Below are 17673 nucleotides of genomic sequence, written 5' to 3'. Positions count from 1 at the left end.
GGTGTCAAGGCTTCTACTTCACTGAAGCGTTTATTCTTAGTCTTACCATCATTATTTATTGGTTTCTGCAGTGCCTCTCTCCAACTCTGATCTGCTTCACAGAATTACAAGTTATATACAGACCTCAGGAATGCAGAAGGCATTATGACCACGTGGAGTACTTGCCACAACTGTCACTAGATAACATTCTGCACTTCTCATCTCTGAAGTCAGGAGATTAAGTAGGTAACACATTTCTTAAAACGTTTTTGCATTTAGCAGCAGAAGGCCTGCCATTTCCATAGCGTTTCTACAGATATTAGTGAACTTGTACTACCTCCAACCCCAAAGCTATACCCCAAAGTTCAGGCATTAGTGGCAAAGAATAAGAATGTATACCGAACTAGATTCTAGCAGTGCTAGAGAATTTTAATAGAGGAAAAAAAGAAAGAGAATCAACAGGGAAAAAGTACAGCTGTGACGTAACATAGCTTAGGTCTCCATGAGATTTATTTCAATCTACTGACAGATACCTATTTTTCCCAGATGTAGGAAAATATTCTTGCTGACAGATAATTTGATTTAAATTCTTTAAATTATGATTCTTGTTTATTATTTTGCTCAGTTCAAGTCACTTGTCTGTAGTAAGACAGCATATCATCTAAACTTTGGTAAAGTGGTGCTTGATTTTGAGCATCACTGCTGTATGACTGCCCAGGTGGCGGCACGTCTTGAGTGCTGCAGTCAAAGGCCTGCCCTGGTGGTGGCACATCTTGAGCACTGCAGTCGCAGCTCTGCCCTGGTGGCTGCAAATTTTGGGTGCTGCAGTCACAGGTGTGCCCTGGTGGCTGCAAATTCTGGGTGCTGCAGTCGCAAGTGTGCCCTGGTGGCTGCAAATTCTGGGTGCTGCAGTCGCAAGTGTGCCCTGGTGGCTGCAAATTTTGGGTGCTGCAGTCACAGCTGTGCCCTGGTGGCTGCAAATTTTGGGTGCTGCAGTCACAGCTGTGCCCTGGTGGCTGCAAATTTTGGGTGCTGCAGTCGCAGCTGTGCCCTGGTGGCAGCACATCCTGTGTGCCATAGCCATAGGCCTGCATTGAAAACGGCACATCTGGAGCGCCGTAACCATAACCATGCATTGGTGGCATCATGTGCTGAGCGCCGTAGCCATAAGTCTGCATTGGAAATGGCATATCGTGAATGCCGTAGCCGTAAGGCTGCCCTGGTGGCAGCACACGTTGAGCACCATAGCCGTAAGCGTGCATTGGTGGCGGCATGTTTTGAGCACCGCAGGTATAAGCATGCGCTGACGGCAGCCCCTCCTGATCATCGCTGCTGTCTGTCTCTGATGTTGACCCGTCTTCACTGTCGCTGCCAGAGGCCTCCGCTGATGCTGCTTTATCTTGAACATCATTGCTGTAAGCTTGCACTGATGGTGGCACAACTGCAGTGCTGCTGGTGTTGGCCTGCACTGATGGCTTCTGCTGGTTTTGTGAAGCTTCTGGTTCCGATTTTTCAAAGGTGGTTTCAGGACTGTTCAAGTTCTGGCTTCTGTAATCATCTTTCTTTTGTCCCACAAAATAATCAGAAGGTGGTGCGAATTCTGGATCTCGTTCATCTCTGAGTTCTTCCTGCTTCTTTGACCATTGCCCAAACATCAGTTCTGTTAGAAACAGGGAAAGTAGTAGTTGAAATAGTTTCCAGTGTCTGAAGATCAGTCAAAGAAGATGCAGCTACTTAAAGCCATCTGAAGTTACTTCTCACCTAGTACTATATTGCTGGCTAAGCTCATAGTCTACTTTTTTCTACAGAGCAGAAACTAAACTAATGAGCATTAAAGATAAGCACTACCCTCTGTATAACTCATCCTAGTCACTTTCAGATCCTTTAACAGCCACAGGTTTTGAAAGACTGCTGATTAGTTAGGGCTGAATCAAAATACAAACCAATCACAGCACTAAAGTCTTAATTACCAGAAAATGGAGATTATTGCAATACCTCTAGTGTGCGTGCGGGAAAACCAGTAACTTCTTTATTTCAACAGAAGTGGTAGATATTCTAATTATTCTAACAGCTGCTGACTTCTGATTAAGAATAGCTCTGAAGCATTGCAACAGAAAGATGATTCAAGATCCCACAAACCTACTCTCTAAAAACAGTAAAAATCTGTTCTTCTGTTCAGTTTTAATTTCTGTTGCTTCCCAGATTTACCATACTTTGTCTCAAAGCAGAAATGAAATCAGCAATATGCACACCACTTCCAAACAGTGCTTCCGAATCTCTATTTCCTTACCTTTGCCTTTATCCCACTCACGGACATAAGGCACGCCAGGCTTTGTATCTCTTCTCTCCTGGATGACAACCTCAACCTTTCTACTTGCTGAGGTAACTCTCGGAGCCTCCTGCTCAGCTTGTTCTGGACCAGTAGCATCTTTCATCTCTACTTTGCAGAAAGAGCAAGTTTTTGTTAGTAACAGTCTAAAATCTCCTATATGAATTTCATAGGAAGAGTAAGTAGCAGTAGTTATTTGCAATAATAAAGCTTATAGTAGTTACCTAGTTTCATTCAACAATGAAATGCATCTGAATAGGGATTTTTTTTTTTAATTAATTCATATTAATTCAGAAAAGATAAGGGATAATCCAGATAATCAGGAAACCCATCTACCAAGAGACACTTCATTGGTTTTCTAGTTGTATCAAAGAAACTGCTGAAAAATCTGTTGCCTAAGAACCCAAAAATGAATGTGCTGAGTATTATACTGAAACTAGAAAATTGTTAAAAATAAGAACATTAGCACGCATCTCCACTTTGGTAATCCTGGAGAAAACAATTTACATTCTTCTTCTGAACAATAGTAAGTTAGTGGCACACTGCTCTTCGTCATTTCCAGAACACTTCACAGTTAATCGCTTGCTTAGAATTCTGACAAGTTAAATATCAGCTACAATTTACAGTGGGAGATAGACAATATAAGTATCTAGTAGTGTCAGACAGGAGACAGCACAAAGAACTTGAATTCATCATCCCAAGTCCTAAAAGCCAGTTGTATGTCCAATTTACAGACTGCACCAAAACTGTAAGAGCGTATATTATACGATATCAAAACCAACTTGCTAATATTTTTATCTTGCTCATCTTAAAAACCAGCCAGTACAATTTCAGCAGCTCAACTCGCACAATTCCTGCTGTCAGACATGAATCCAAGAAGGACTACATCTACGCATGACATTTCTTCCAGCATTATTAAGCTCTCTCTGGCACGATTTTATATCTACACTTAGTTATATGAACTCCTGCTATTTTAATTTATACTATTTGTATAAATAAAATACGTAATAGCAATATATTAAATGCCCAAGCCTACATCAATTAGAGGATGCCTGCCCACTCACTGATACAAGATGAAATAGCAACTAAAAAAAGGCAACTAATCATACCTCCGTTCTCCAGTTTTGCTGCCTCTTCCTCTAACCCATCTTCCCTTAATTTCTTAACCTTCCGTGCTCGAAGTTTAGACAGCCTGGCTTCTAGAGCTGCCTTTCTTTTTTCTTTTATCTGCTCACGTTTAGTTCTTTGATCAAGTGTCTAAACAGTAAAGAAAAAACATGAATTAATCTTCCTGTGTTAGTATAATCAACTACATGTCCTCCTTCGCTAAACAACAAAAGCAATCATCAGGTACCATGATTCAAAAGGGAAAAAGAGGGCAATTTTTTTTTTTGGAGTTAGATGCAGGCATCACTGAGTGTAAGGCTTACACAACAAACCAAAGATAGTGACTACTGAAATTATGATGCTTTTACACTGCAATTTGCTTTTTAAACTCATACCTGCTCTCTCAGCATGTCCAGTGTTGCCCGTTGTTTATGTCTAAGCTCTTGGTCACGGGAAAAGGCAAAGTAACCAACACCAAGCTGCCTGGCCTCTGAAAAGAAAAAGTTCATGAAGTTCAAGTTACACTCAGTTTACAATCAACAGTAACTACAAGCACCACATGCCCTGCTTTCAGGCATTGAATTGCAACATACACCACACTGTTTTTATGGCTATAACAGGCTTGTTTAGATGATACATGAAGTGAAGTATCCTAAAGGAGAAAACTGGGTGATGAGATGTATTTTTCAAATTTGATTTGAGAAAAGTGCAATTTGATGAAAGATAAATGTAGATGAATGTCCTGACAGTTTGAATAGTTATTGCAAACGTGATTTAACACATACCTAAAGTTGGCAATACAGGCAACAAAAACCAACTTTCCTTTGCTTCCTCTAAAACCAGTATCTACATGAAGATAAATGATATAAAATATGGAAGTATACCATTTTCTCTGATGTCCTCATAATGTATGGGTCCCATGGGTTTTCTGAGGGCTTCTTCTTCTTCTTTTTCCCACTGCTGCCTCTGAAGTTCTCTCTTCATATCTTCAGATAACAAAGTATTCCCATCAGGGTCTAGTCTAATGAAAAAAAAAAGTTAGGGATTATTATAGGGCAGAAGTTATTGGCTCTATAGCATCAAACGATGAAATCATGATTGTGTCTAATCCTCTATTGCAGTTTTTACAAAACAGATCACTGTAGGCATCACCTAGAGATGCAACACTGATGAATATGTTACAAGGTAAAGACAAACATAAAACCACTTCTAAAAGAAGGTACTAGTAGAACATTTTAGTAAGATACTTAAACAAATTGTATCCTTTCCTGGAGGTGTTATGAAATCTTTACCAAAGCGCAGAACGAGAAATGACGCGTTCACTTTTTTTTTTTTTTGCATCTGTTGGGATGCTAGCAACCACATATAGCAATATTTCAGATTTAACATAAGAAAATGAGTGGTATTTGAAGGAGCAATAAGCTAGCCATTTACCCCAGAAGTCCATGGCCTTTGGTACCCAATGTAGGAAACATTTTTTTTTTCTCAAGGGAAGCAGCAGGATTTTTTTTATTTTTTAACTAAAGCAGGTTTTGCTGACAGACTGTCATTAATATAAATCCAGAGAGACTGCAATTTCAAAGCACCCATATTCTCCATCTTACTTTTAAAATAGAGAGAAAACACTAATAAGTTGCCAGCATAAAAGAATTTTCACTTCAGCAACAGTAAAGGCTCCATTAAGGTACCTTTAGATTATTTTCTGAAAACAATTTTCAGTGCTGCCATAATAATTTTAACAGAAAAGCTGTTAAACACCTAAGTAACAGAAGAGAAAAAACAAACAAATGGGGATATAACAAATTCACTTTGAATATCATGATGCTGTTGGTTTTGCTGAAAGATTATGAACAGTTTCCAGATTAAGGAGAACCAAGAGTCACTTCTCTGGCATTTTCTGGAAGGTATAAAATACACTTTGTATAAAAAGACCAGTTTTAAAAGATGCATCAGATATCCAAGAGATTGCTAAATCAGTTTATTAAAACTCCTCTCTACAAGCTGTAGTCTGTAAGTGAGGTCTTAGATTTAGTCAGCATTTCCATCAAATATTGTGCCTTGGTAGTTTATTAAAAATTTCATTTATGCTTTTATTTCATATCCGTAGCCTCTGTTCTCTTGGAATTTAAAAACAGTACACCTGCCACATATTCCAACTGCCAGCTGCCATGGTGAAATAAACAGAAGCCTTGGAATACTGTATAAATTTATAATAGAAAATTCGATAAAACCACTGTCATGCACAATTTCACTGTAACTACTCTGGCTATTTCTTATGGCACAATGTAGTAATCAGTAGAAGCTGGCCTAAAGTAAACACAGAGAAAGAAGTAGCTTCAGTGATTCTGGATTGGGATAACAAAACATAAACCTCTCTTCCTTCTCATTAAAAATAACGACGTTAAATAGTGCAAGGAACATGTAATTCCATGAAAGAAACCAAACCTTTTCCCCTGAAGCTCTTGATCCATTTTAAGAAGACTTGGCAAATCCTTCTTCATACAGCGTCTAGATCGGCCTAAGAAATCGACATAATCAACCCTGTAATGAAAGAAAAGGAATTTTCACATGGAACTTTTATTTTCAGACTTACAGAACTCTTAACCAGAAGACAGAAGCAGTGACACTTTCCAAAAAGTATTCATCATCTCTCAGTCTCTCCATGAATGACAGTTCCTTCCAGCTTTCAATTAGCAGACTCCCAAGGCTACATTCTGAACAGGGCATACAACAGTTTTATCACAGGTATTTACTCAACCCCACTTTGGGCCAGCTGTTTGCCTTGATATTAAGGTGGTGTAAAGAAACGTTCAAAAGTTACTATATCAATTTTCACACCAAAATAAAAACGATTCCAGTACTTGCTTCCTAGGGTGAAAATAATGATGCAGCATTGACTTCTTGCAGATACGAAATTGCTACAATATACTTCAATTATCAGTCCAAAGCTCATTTAGAATAGGCTGATAGCGTTCATTCAGCTTGCACAACAAAAGCTGACTAAAATTCAAAGTGTTCCTTTGAAGCACATATTGGGTTTCTTATACAATTTTTTATAGTCCTGAACACTTAATTTACAGTTGTCAAAAAAGCTGATAGAGAGCTGTACTTATTGTCCAATAATTCTAGAAAGTTCTCTGGCATCAAACAGCCTCTATTATCCCAATTTAAAGACTTAACATTACAGCTGAAAATGTATGATTGGCAATCTAATTCCCAAACAAACTTTTAAAGATCTGTGCTTTTAGTTATTTAGCTCTTTTACATAATTTCTATGGATATCCAGAGCTTAGTATATACTCAGTGCCCCTTTTTATTATAATGTAACATCTGAAAAAAACAACAACAAAAATTACTTGCATTCTCTATAGTAAAGATATAGCTGCAGGCTCATTTGCATTAATTATGCCAGCACCCAAATATCTTCATTAGGAAATGGCCTCATTGAGATGAATGATGTATTAATAATGTATGTCGTTTAACTGAGACGTAGGCAATGACAGAAAAGCACAATATGAACAGTAAAATTTATTGGTTTAAGTTTCCGAAACTTACTGTGATGAGAGCACAAAGTAGTTTGAGCCCGTCATTGGATCACTGCTAGTTTCATCTTGAATTTCAGTATGATACCGGTAATAGGTATATGTGCCTTTCCAGCCTAGCAATTTTCTGGTCCCTTGCCTGGATTCATTTTCCCAATTTATTCTGAAAAATTACATTGCTAATCTTATCGTGGCCTAATAAACTGGAAAACTGGTGTGCTCTTTTTCATTTTGCTAATTGCTGTTTTAAACTGATTACCAGAATTAAAATCTCTGTTCCATAAGCATTTTTCACAATCTGGCTAAAAAATGTTTAGTCAGACTGGTTTCATAATTAATCCTAATATCTTGGTTGAAAAACTAGTTATTGAAATGTCACAGAAAATTGCTGCAGGCTATTTGCAATTTTGTAGTAAAACAGTGGAAGAAATGCTGTAAAATCATGTGTTTTTCCCCCCAGTCAAAGTTTCCCTCTTACGAGGAGGTTACACAACAAAAATGAATGCTCATTTTGTAAATCCCACACAACTAGAGAAGACAGATGTAACAAAAAAACATTTTGCTGAAGTAGACTTCCACACAAGACACCATAAAATCCTATCAATACTGCAATCAGAACTCCCATAAACTATGCAAGAAAATGAGAGGATATTGCAATGTATCTCATTTATAGTACATTTCCCTGGCTGATACTTCACAAAATCTTGTAGGAGGATTCTATTGCAGTGTTACCTATATGGAAAATAACACTAAGGATCGTCTTTTAACGAGACATGAAATAAAAGAACATTACCACCTCTTCTCAATGTGTAACATTAAAAAAAAAAGTGCCACTCCAGATATTCTGGAGAACAGAGTTATTTTCCAATGCATCACCCCACTCAGTAGTACCAACCATTCTTCGTCTGGGTCCTCTGGTGGTGGTATTTCCATTTCTGGTTCAGTTTCCTCCTCATCTGCCTCTTTTTCTAAAGTCTTTTTAGCAGCTTCGTTCTGGTACAGTTCCTGTACTTCTCGCTGTTTGTCTATGATCTTCTGAGTGAAATCCACTAGGTACAAATCTTCAGTTTCTTCATCTAAGACAGAAAATCGATTCTTAGAGAACAGCCATGAAAAGAACAGAACTGAACACAAAATCAATACGTAATAGTTGCAATCAACTTCTCAGCTGACAGCAATGCCCCTGACCGTACTTCTGGGGAATACTTAAATCTCATTTGGGGCCAAACAAACTTGGAGCTATAAACTGGCTCCTCTATTTCTGAATATAGCTTTCAGGCTTTTTCTAAAGCAATTAATTGTTCCTGTAGATTACAAAGAAGGTTGCAGTCTTTGCACTAAAATATCCTCTGCTCATTAGTTATTTCAGAAGTCCAGGGTTTGTAACACAACAGTTCAAATACTTATTTGACGCTCAGAATTTAGCGTGCTGGCAGCAAGCGGTCACTAGTGTACTTTTAAAAAGTGGAGAAAAGTGGTGAGATCACATTTGGGAAAGATGGATACTAGTAAAGAAAACATGAGAGATTAATTGCAAGGAGATTTCGATTCTATTTTCATAATTACTTCTTGCAAGGAATTGCATGCGTGAAAAAGAAAGGGACAGATTATAATTCTCTAACCCTATTAGCTGCATGACTAACGTTCATACAAGAACCAGCCAGACTCCCCTACTGCTCCTCTGCTCTTCATAAAGTCCAAGAATTAGAATGAAAGATAGAAAATCAGCAATGAAATGCAAAGACTGCATAATGGAGAATAAATTAATTTTGTTTTTCTAAGATTCTGTATTGAAAAAACAGAGTGTGTCCACCCCTTTAATGACTGACAGACTGAAACAAGCTCAAGGTGATTTACTAGTACAGACTGCCCTCCAAAAAGCAATTTTATATTCTCTGCTACCTGTATTTTTTCCCTCTTTCATAGCAGAATAACCCTTGTTAATCACTCTGTATAACAGATCCAAAAAGTTTCCCATGTAAGCAGTGAATTCAGCGTAGCTGCTGTAAATCACTAGATAGCCAGAAAGGCCAACCAATACTTTTGAAACAAATTTATATCTGTATCTCTCTATTACATATATTGTTTAGTTTTTATAAAATAAGTTCAGCAATTTAAATTTCAAAATGAATATTTATATTATGTCACATAAATAATTATTTCAGATTAGCTTTGTTCACCTGGGAAGTCGCCTTTTGCCATCTTCTCATACAGCTTGGCTTTCTCTTCTAGTTTCTTCCTGAAGAAGAAAAAAAAAAAAAAATACCCTAAACGTTTGTATTCCCATCAATTCCAAACACAGCTCAAAATGACCAATTCATCCTTAGGTAAATGGGACAGAGAAGTGCCAAGAGCGCTAGAAGTATTTAGTAGAAGCTGAGCTATGCCTGTTTTTTATTTTGAACCTTAAGAGAAGTTTCTGAAGATACACAGATATCCAGTTCCAAAATCTATACTGAAAATAATCTCAATAAAATTATGGAGGTAACCTTTAGTGTAATTTATCAAGTAGACAGGAATATCAAGCCACTAGTATTCTACCTCTATGAAGCTACAACAGTCTGTCAGATAAATACTGGAAATTAGACGCTGAAAAACTGTTTTGGAAGGAAGGAAAAGGGAAGGAATAACATGGAGATACACTTTTTAGAAGCTGAGGAGAAAACCTTAACTGATTTCTGGAACGACAGAAGACAATTTTGAAGAGCTAGGAAATGCTTAGAGAAAAATAGCAAATGGGTTACAAATTACATTTTCATTGTGTATTTTATTGCATAATTAACCCATTTAGATTATCAGTCAAATCTTGAAAAAAAAAAAAAAAAAAAAAGCCAGCCATTTCCTGTCAAGTCCAAGATACACTTTGTAACACCAATTCTGGTGCATCACTGCCCTGGATTTTACGTCTAAAAAGGGCACTCAAAAGCAGTAACCTGACACAGACAGTTACGATAAAGTAAGGGCAGGTATCTCTAGAGCACCAGACTGCTGCCGTGCAGGTTGTACATTCCTGGTAAAGAGCATAGAATTGATACTGGTCTTCCCTGTTGGTCTAATATCCATGTAACTTCTTCTTTGTGCTTTTCTAAACATTGAAAAACAAATTCTACAAAGCATTCCTTTCTTACAGAGCTTTAGAGTTACCTTGATTTATCTAACGTTTGATCCTCTTCTGCCTTCTGCTCAACATCTTTCTCAGCTCGATTTGCAACTCCTGTGTTTTGTTTGCTCCATATACTTGGTTTCTGGGGAGTGCAATTTTGCAACAACAAATAAAACACCAAAGAAAGATTGAAAAAGATTTCAATTCCATAAACCAAACTGTGCAAATCAGTCATGAAGGCCTGGTAAATAACCTCTTAATCATGTTTAAGTTGAGATTACACCTGCTGTGCTGTACAATACAGCAAGTCTGTCCTAAATTACACAGAAGGACAGGCTGAGAAGCAAACAAAGTCACTCAGAAATCAGACAAAACCAACTCTATCAAGGGTGTTACAGAAAAATAATTAATATGAGCAATCTTTCTGATTACTTAACTAGTAAGAGAGCTATGTACTGTTTCTGTTTTACATCTAACATAAAGATAACAGAATAATCAGATTGCTTGTTTACAGAGTAACACTGAATGCTTCACGTCCTTCAAGTATGGCAACTTTACTACTAGAAAACCATGGAATGAATAGAAAATGTGCAGTAAAGAGTAAAATGAGAGAACTGCGCGTTCATTGTTATACACTGTTATACAGAAGAGCACAGAGAATTTATCGACAAAGTTCAGTGATTCTGGAAGAGTCTCTCATCTTCCATCCTTCGTGGAAGCACACAAATTACTGGAGTAAAAAAAACCAAACAAACAAACATCTTTTGCTGTAACTACAAAAGCTCCCTAGGGATTGAAGATTAAGAAATGATTTAGATATACATAAGCATGAGTCTTCTGCTCTGCACAAGAATATAATCTGTAAATTAGCCGATAGAAATTTAAACATTCTTGTGATGAAGATTTAACATTTGAATAGTAACACAGCTCTAAATACTTGTGTATTTAGACTTCAATACATGTGAACTGCTTTAGTTTAAGGAGAAAGAATAACAAAAAGAGCAATGGAAAAAACTTTCTACCTTATTAAGGGGTTTGGGCTTTGCAAAGATACCAGCATCTTTCAACAGCTTTTCCTTCTTGAATTCCTCTTGCTTTCGGAAGAGTTCTGCTTTGAGATCCACCAGCTACATCAGCAGCAAAAAAAACAAGTCAGCAAACAACGCAGACATACCTTACACACACCCAGCAGTTACCATACGAAGCAGTAAGCGCATTTCCAGTGAAAAAAACGATCCTCCTACAGTTACGCGAGCACCCAACTGATTGTTTTAAACAGAACTTGGGCTCAGAGGCCGCACCAGGCGGGGCACCCCAGGTCCCCAGCGTCCAGCACCTCACCTCCCCCCGGCTCCTGACCGAGCCTTCCCCAGCTCAGGGCAGGCCGGGGACGGAGCCCACGTCCCCCCCGCCCCCGTTATCGCCCCCCCGGGCTGTGAGGGGCCGTGAGGCGCCTCCAGGCCCTGCGAGGCCCGCGGTGCAGAGGGCCCGGGGCCGGCACCACACAGCGAGCACCCAGCTTTAACACCCAGAGACGGGCTCCTCAGAAGCCGGAGGTTCCCCTGGGCCGCCTCCCGGCCGCCCCCGCCCGCTCACCGAGGAGGCGGCCACGTCCAGGGGCTTCTTCCTCCGGTCCATGGCGGCGCAGCCCCGCCGCCCGCCGCGCCTCACGGCACTGCCGCCAAGCGCGGCGCCCTTACGACAGCGCAGCCAGGGCGGGCGGCGCCTCCCCGCCGCCATGTTGGGGAGGTCGGGGCCGCGCAGAGGCTTGAGGGGTTGAGAAGGGAGGAATTCGGTCGCAGCTTGGTTTTAACAGCAAAACCGCCTCTGTTCTGCCTCGGGTGGTGCTAAGATGAAACACGAGGCTCTGCTTGGAGCTGCAGACTGACATGCCCTTCAACATGTGGCTGCTTCAGCCCTGTGCCCGCTGCCTTGTTGAAGCGTTAGGGATGAGGCGCTGGGGCTGTCCTTGGGGCTCTGCTAGCGTGGGTTCCCCACTAAAACCAGTGTCACCCACTAAACCATGCCCCAAGCACCACGTCCAGCCTTTCCTCAAACACCACCAGGGGACAGGGATACCACCACATCCCTGGGAAACCCGTCCCAACGCCCAACTGCTCTTGCTGAGAAGAAATGTCTCCTAATTTCCAACCTAAACCTCCCCTGGTGCAACGTGAGGCCATTCCCTCTACTCCTATTGAATGTTTTCTCCTCTCCATGAGGGCAAAAGGGCTGGCTGATATGTTTTAATTCAGAGTGATTCAGAAGATCATGATTATCCAAAGTTACAAGAGGAAGCTGCCTTTCACTTGTCTTTAGTAAAGTAGAAAAATATAAGGTGCTCCGATGTTGTTACTTCATGGTGTGACAGCTGATGGAAGTGTCAGATGCGGTTCTTTTGATTTTTTGGGATGTGTTGCTTTTGTCTTCAGGAAGCTGGAGCAGGCCCATGTTTGTATAGTTTATAGACACAGAATTGCAAATTACTGACGTAGATGCTCAGTAGCTAAGTAAGTTACACCCGTATGGGGAGCAGTAAGGGTGCAGTTGGAAAAAAAGCAATTTGTGGCCTTGGAGAAGCTGACCTCCTTCTGGCTTTTCCAAAGAGGAAACAATGGGAGACAGAAGATACGAAAAAGTGTAGGTCATGATAGAGCCATAAGGTTTGCTGTTTTAATTTGCAGTGGAAGAAGAGACATGAGCATTACTGAAAAGTAGGACAAAGGAACGAAAACATCTGTGCTGTTCTAATTAAATCTCACTTCAACAAATCATATGTTAAGTGGCCTGTTCAAACATCACCTAGTGACAAAACAAAAAACAGCCCAAGCCCAACACAGGGCTGCTTCTGCCCTAACAATTCCCAACTTTTATCTGGGAGTGGAGGTGGTGGTGTATGTGTGAGGGCACATTCCCCCCCTGAAGTACACTGATTCTTCTCCACATTGCTCATACTCTGTTGTAGTGGTAGGACTCACTTGCTCACCCCTCTAGGTTGCTGATGTTGTAGGTGTAGAGCACTTCAAGGAGCAATTCAAGAGTATTTTTATCTTGATTCTCATAACATGAAGTGTTTCTGAAGAGCTGATAGTCAGACTTGGTCCTGTACCGCTCCTTGTAACTGCAGGTGTAAAAACATGTCAAGAAATCTTGATCTCTTGTAAACTTGGCTTGTTGAGTGTAATGACTACTTCCTAAGCTTAGTAGTGGAGGCTGTAGGATGGGAACCCTGAATGACCAGTTTTAGGAACGTAATACTACGCAGCTGTGTGGGTACTTCAGCACTTCTTTATATTTTCTGACTGAAAGGGAAAATGATTCAAATGCTGCATCTATCCAAGCTGCTACACTGGAAGTGAGAATCTCTAGCTCTCATTCTTTCTCAATTAACAATCACAATTAGCAATCTCAATCCACAAGACCTGAGGGCAGGAAGAAAGGCACAGCCTCTCTGCGTGCTGCCCTACTGCCCCAGGCACACAGCTCAGCTCAATGTGTGTCCCGATGGGTTGCTTTCAGAGCTCTTTGTCAACCTCAGTCCAGCAGTCTGTATTTGCTAAGAACTGACAAGTTTTCACACATACTACTCTAACCTGTGGAAGGCTGTTGTGGGGATATTTTCTTTAATCCAGCCCATAAGCATTAATAAAATGCAAATGAGAGAGGAGGGGCTGGAATAAGAACACTTCCAAGTTGTGAAGCAACATCAGCTTAACTTAAAGAAATGAGGTGAGGAAGGCGGGGACGGGGAATGTATTTTTGGATGTATAATACAGATTCAGAGTAGCTGTGTGGTGCTTTTTTCTTGTTGGGAGTCTGTGAAAGCTATAAAAAAAATGCCATGTCTGATCTAAGACTGCTGATAGCCTTGAATTCCCGGGGAATAATTGATTCAGCGCTTCTCATTAGTATGCTGCTCATTTTAGCATGAGGCCTAATTGTGCTTACTTCCACAAAGCTGCATCAACAGAAAAGCTTGTTTATTACTTTTGAGAAAGACGGGGGATGACAGTAGACTGTTCTAAGGGGATTTTGTATGAAACAGTGGCATTTCAGCATCTTGTAAGATTAGTGAGAGATGTTGCATGAACTCTAAATGAATCAGTTGAAAGCTTGGATGTGGACTTTACCTACATCTCCCTCAGTCCAAAACCAGACAAAATAGGAGCCCAAAACCAAATTATACTGATGTTTGGCAGATTTGCTGTTCTGAGACTTTCTCTTATCATAGATACTAAGAACATCAAAGCTCCAGGGTAGGATAAAACCCATTTTACTTAAGATAAAATAGAACTCTGGACAAATAACAGCTGGATATTTGTGAGATAAGCCTTGCTGCTAGGGCACTGCATCCTCACATACTTTCATAGCCACTTGACATAAGGCACTTAACAGTGTTTCTCTGAGATGGAGAAATCCTGTTTCTTTTTTTTTTTTCTCCCCCAGGCTCTTCATCTCAGAAGTTATCGTATGAAGGAACGTGCGCTATGTCAACAAACACCTTCTTAAAATGGGGTAAGTTTTTTTTTTCTCGTCATAGTTTAATTCTCTAGCCAACCAAGAATATACAGTTTGAATTTGGCGAAGACTTAGTTTGTGAGACCAGAATTGATCGTGGCATAAGCAAAGCTATTTGTAAACTAATTTCTGTAACATGAGGGATCCCAAGTGCTTCCTTCCTTCGCAGCAAAGACTGCCTCTCTTCCCAAGATGAAGTCGCAGCACATCTTTTTTTCTTTTACTGAGTTCTCTCTAAAGAGACCTGAAGTACATCCTAGGTTTTTGTATTCTTTTTTTGTATTCTAGCATTGCATTTACAAAATTGTTGAATTAGTGCAGCAAAACAGGGTGGGAGGGAACCAAAAAAAACCCCACAAACCACAAGAAAACTACCTTCCTGGTCAAAGTCTAGATGGGCAGTATGGGTATTTTTATTATTATTATTATTATTTTTTTAAGATCTTTATTAATATTCAAATAACTTGGTAAGTCATTAGCTGTGCAGGTTAGGAGAAGGATTTTAATCCTTTGATTAAATATTTTTATTTTTATTTTTATTTTGTGTGTGTGATCCTGGGTAGAAAGTCAAAGCCAGAAATGGTGCATAACAGTATCCCTAACATCTTCCTGGTAAGCATGTTGCTCTCCAGTTCTTTGCCTCTTGGGTCACAAGCTGCAATGCCAGCCTATTTTTGTGCTAGCTTATTTTAACTTGCAAGCTACAAAATGGGCACAGAAGACAAATCTGACTTGTTAATGCTAAATTGAAATGAGATCTAAAGTAGCATTTTCCTATTCTAAGGGAACTGTTATTTTATGTACAGTTTTATAATGCACTCAATCACATCTAACATCAACAGCATCTTCCTTCCTTCTCTTTTCAAGTGTTATGAGAAGGGGAGTGTCTGTTTTGCTCTACTTGGGTATAAATTGTAATTTTTCTCAAATATAGACAGAAAGTAGGGATTCCTTAAGAGCATGCAACAATTTAGATTAGAAGTAGGCATAATGCCATTTTACCGCAGAATCTGTAGGAGGGACATAGTTATAAAAACTGAAATTAATTTAGAAAACTGTTACTGATGACCACAATTTTTATATGCATCTTAGCAAGTTTTGAAAATGTGTGTAATAACACATTTGAGTACTAGCTCCAAAGGTAAACATGTTTCTCAGTATTTCCTGTACCAAGAGATATAAATGCTTACATTTTCTGAACTGGAAATATAAGAAACAAGGAATTTCCTAAGAAAAGTGTTTAGCTCATCAGTTGCATTAGGAGTTGGCAGGATGGATACCTCCATCCCCTGGAAAAGAAACCAAACCTACTGGAATACATGTACACTGCGTTATGAATATTTTGATGTCTGTAGTTTCTGTGCAGCTGGCATAAAAGACAAACTTGCCCTTTAAGCAATTGCTCAGCTCCTTGAGATGTACCCGTTCATCTGTCCGCTCCTCTCTCACCATCTGTTTCTTCTGCCGTGGACATGTGAAGTGGCTCCATCCCTGCAGCAAGATGCAGCCTGGATGGTTCCCAATCAGGCTTTCACATGAAGCGAAGTTTTCCTCTCTTTGCAAGCACAGACGAACTTGCCTCTTTATCAAGGTGTAGCCCTATAAAGAAGCTGGGTTTTCCCTTGCAGCTGCACATCTGTGATCCCTTTGGAGAGGCTGCGAGCTTGTTTCTTTCTCTCTCGGTCTGGGATGCCGGGCTGGAGGAAGAGCCTTGCTCTTTGTCTGCAGAGAATGCAGGATGGAGGTAAGGCAAGAGGGGAATGTGGCAGTGAAGGGGAAGACTGTGATCTGGGAATGGATGCTCATGGGAAGGGATCGGGCTCAATGATCCTTCTACACAGCCTCAGGATCTACCTAAAAACATTTGACCAGTTATTTAAAACGACAAAACCACGATGTATTTTTTTCTCCCTGAAAGCGTGTTTTCTCCTTGAAATCTGCCCTGTGAAAGTACTGTTCCCAATCCGTGTGAGGATGCTGGTGGTGACTTCATGCTTGCTCTGCGTACAGCTGTGCCTTTACTCTGAACCTGGCCTAGCAAATCCATCCTTTTACAGTGATAAAGCTACATGTCTATTAAAAGGCAGCTATCAGAGCATAATAGTCGGGAACCTTGAAGCTTATGTACCCACTTCATGCTTTGTTTTTCTGCTTTTAAAGAAATCACTGGGCTATTGATTGTGCCAGGTAAATGGGCAGATGCTCATTGCAGCTGTGACTTTCTGAAGTGGCTGCTTTCTAGCTCTGAGCTGAAACCTTGTTATTTATGTTCATTTCGTGTCAGGGTGATGATGTGAGCCATGTTTATATCACCCTCACTGCCTGTGAAATGATTCTGTTTATAGGCATGGTTTGAGTTGAGTTATTTTAAATCAGCAGGCTCACAGCAGCAAATTCAGGTTTCCTGACGTGGTGGCAGGAACCTGGGTCCTGTAGCACATTGTTAGACTATTTTGGAGGGTGGGGGGATAACTGATATTTACTAGTCCTAGCACAATATCACTGAATTGCTGTTGGTGCTTTTTAAACACATACTGAATTGTGTCATTGAAGTGTGTACCAAGTGAGATTTCAGCTCAGAGCAAAGCAGCATGGTTTTTTCCTTAAAACCACAGAAAACTAGCCTGAGGTTTCTCATTTGTCTTCTCAGGCTAGAAAAGCCAAAGCGTGCGCCTGTTTTAAAATGAGTAGAAAGCAAATCTTTGTCCTGTTTATTATTGATGATCCTCGAATTATACTTTGAGATGCAGACATGGAGATTCCCCTTCTGCCTCCTTTGTGGGTATGGAGGGTCTAGCTCTTGATGCCGAGCTGGAGATGGGCTGGCAAAACTGAGCAGACTGGCTCTGCGTGTGATTTTCTGATGCACAGGAATGATCAAATCAACATATTTTGAACATACGATCATATACTTCTCTGGCATATGATCACTCTTACCTTGATGCTTTGGAGAGAGTTAAATCAGCATAACTGGGTATGGAGTTTCCCTAGCATATGTGCATTGGTTACCTAGCAGTCATCCACCATATGTCTGCCTAGATGGCTAAGTGACAGCTGTGATTTTTTTATTTATACAAACAAAGCATTTTTTTTAT

General features: G+C 40.0%; 1 protein-coding gene across 2 annotated transcripts; it reads right to left on the bottom strand.

Annotated features, from left to right (window-relative positions):
• Window positions 1-383: 383 nt before the first annotated feature.
• Window positions 384-11715, bottom strand: CCDC174 (coiled-coil domain containing 174). 2 transcript variants are annotated; one of them, XM_032194441.1, is made up of 11 exons: window positions 11657-11715; window positions 11083-11187; window positions 10102-10202; window positions 9138-9196; window positions 7853-8033; window positions 5861-5956; window positions 4300-4436; window positions 3811-3905; window positions 3418-3565; window positions 2270-2419; window positions 384-1639 (listed from the first exon to the last, which is right to left on the bottom strand). In XM_032194441.1, the coding sequence occupies exons 1-11, from the start codon at window positions 11696-11698 to the stop codon at window positions 606-608; spliced, it is 2148 nt and encodes a 715-aa protein (XP_032050332.1). In that variant the 5' UTR covers window positions 11699-11715; the 3' UTR covers window positions 384-605. The 2 variants fall into 2 exon arrangements, with proteins under 2 accessions (XP_032050332.1, XP_032050333.1); XM_032194442.1 differs by having other exon boundaries at window positions 2270-2416.
• Window positions 11716-17673: the final 5958 nt, after the last annotated feature.

This window comes from Aythya fuligula, chromosome 10 (assembly GCF_009819795.1).
Source record: "Aythya fuligula isolate bAytFul2 chromosome 10, bAytFul2.pri, whole genome shotgun sequence".
NCBI lineage: Eukaryota > Metazoa > Chordata > Aves > Anseriformes > Anatidae > Aythya > Aythya fuligula.
Note: the sequence above shows the minus strand (reverse complement) of the source record. Positions and strands in the feature narration are given on the sequence as shown.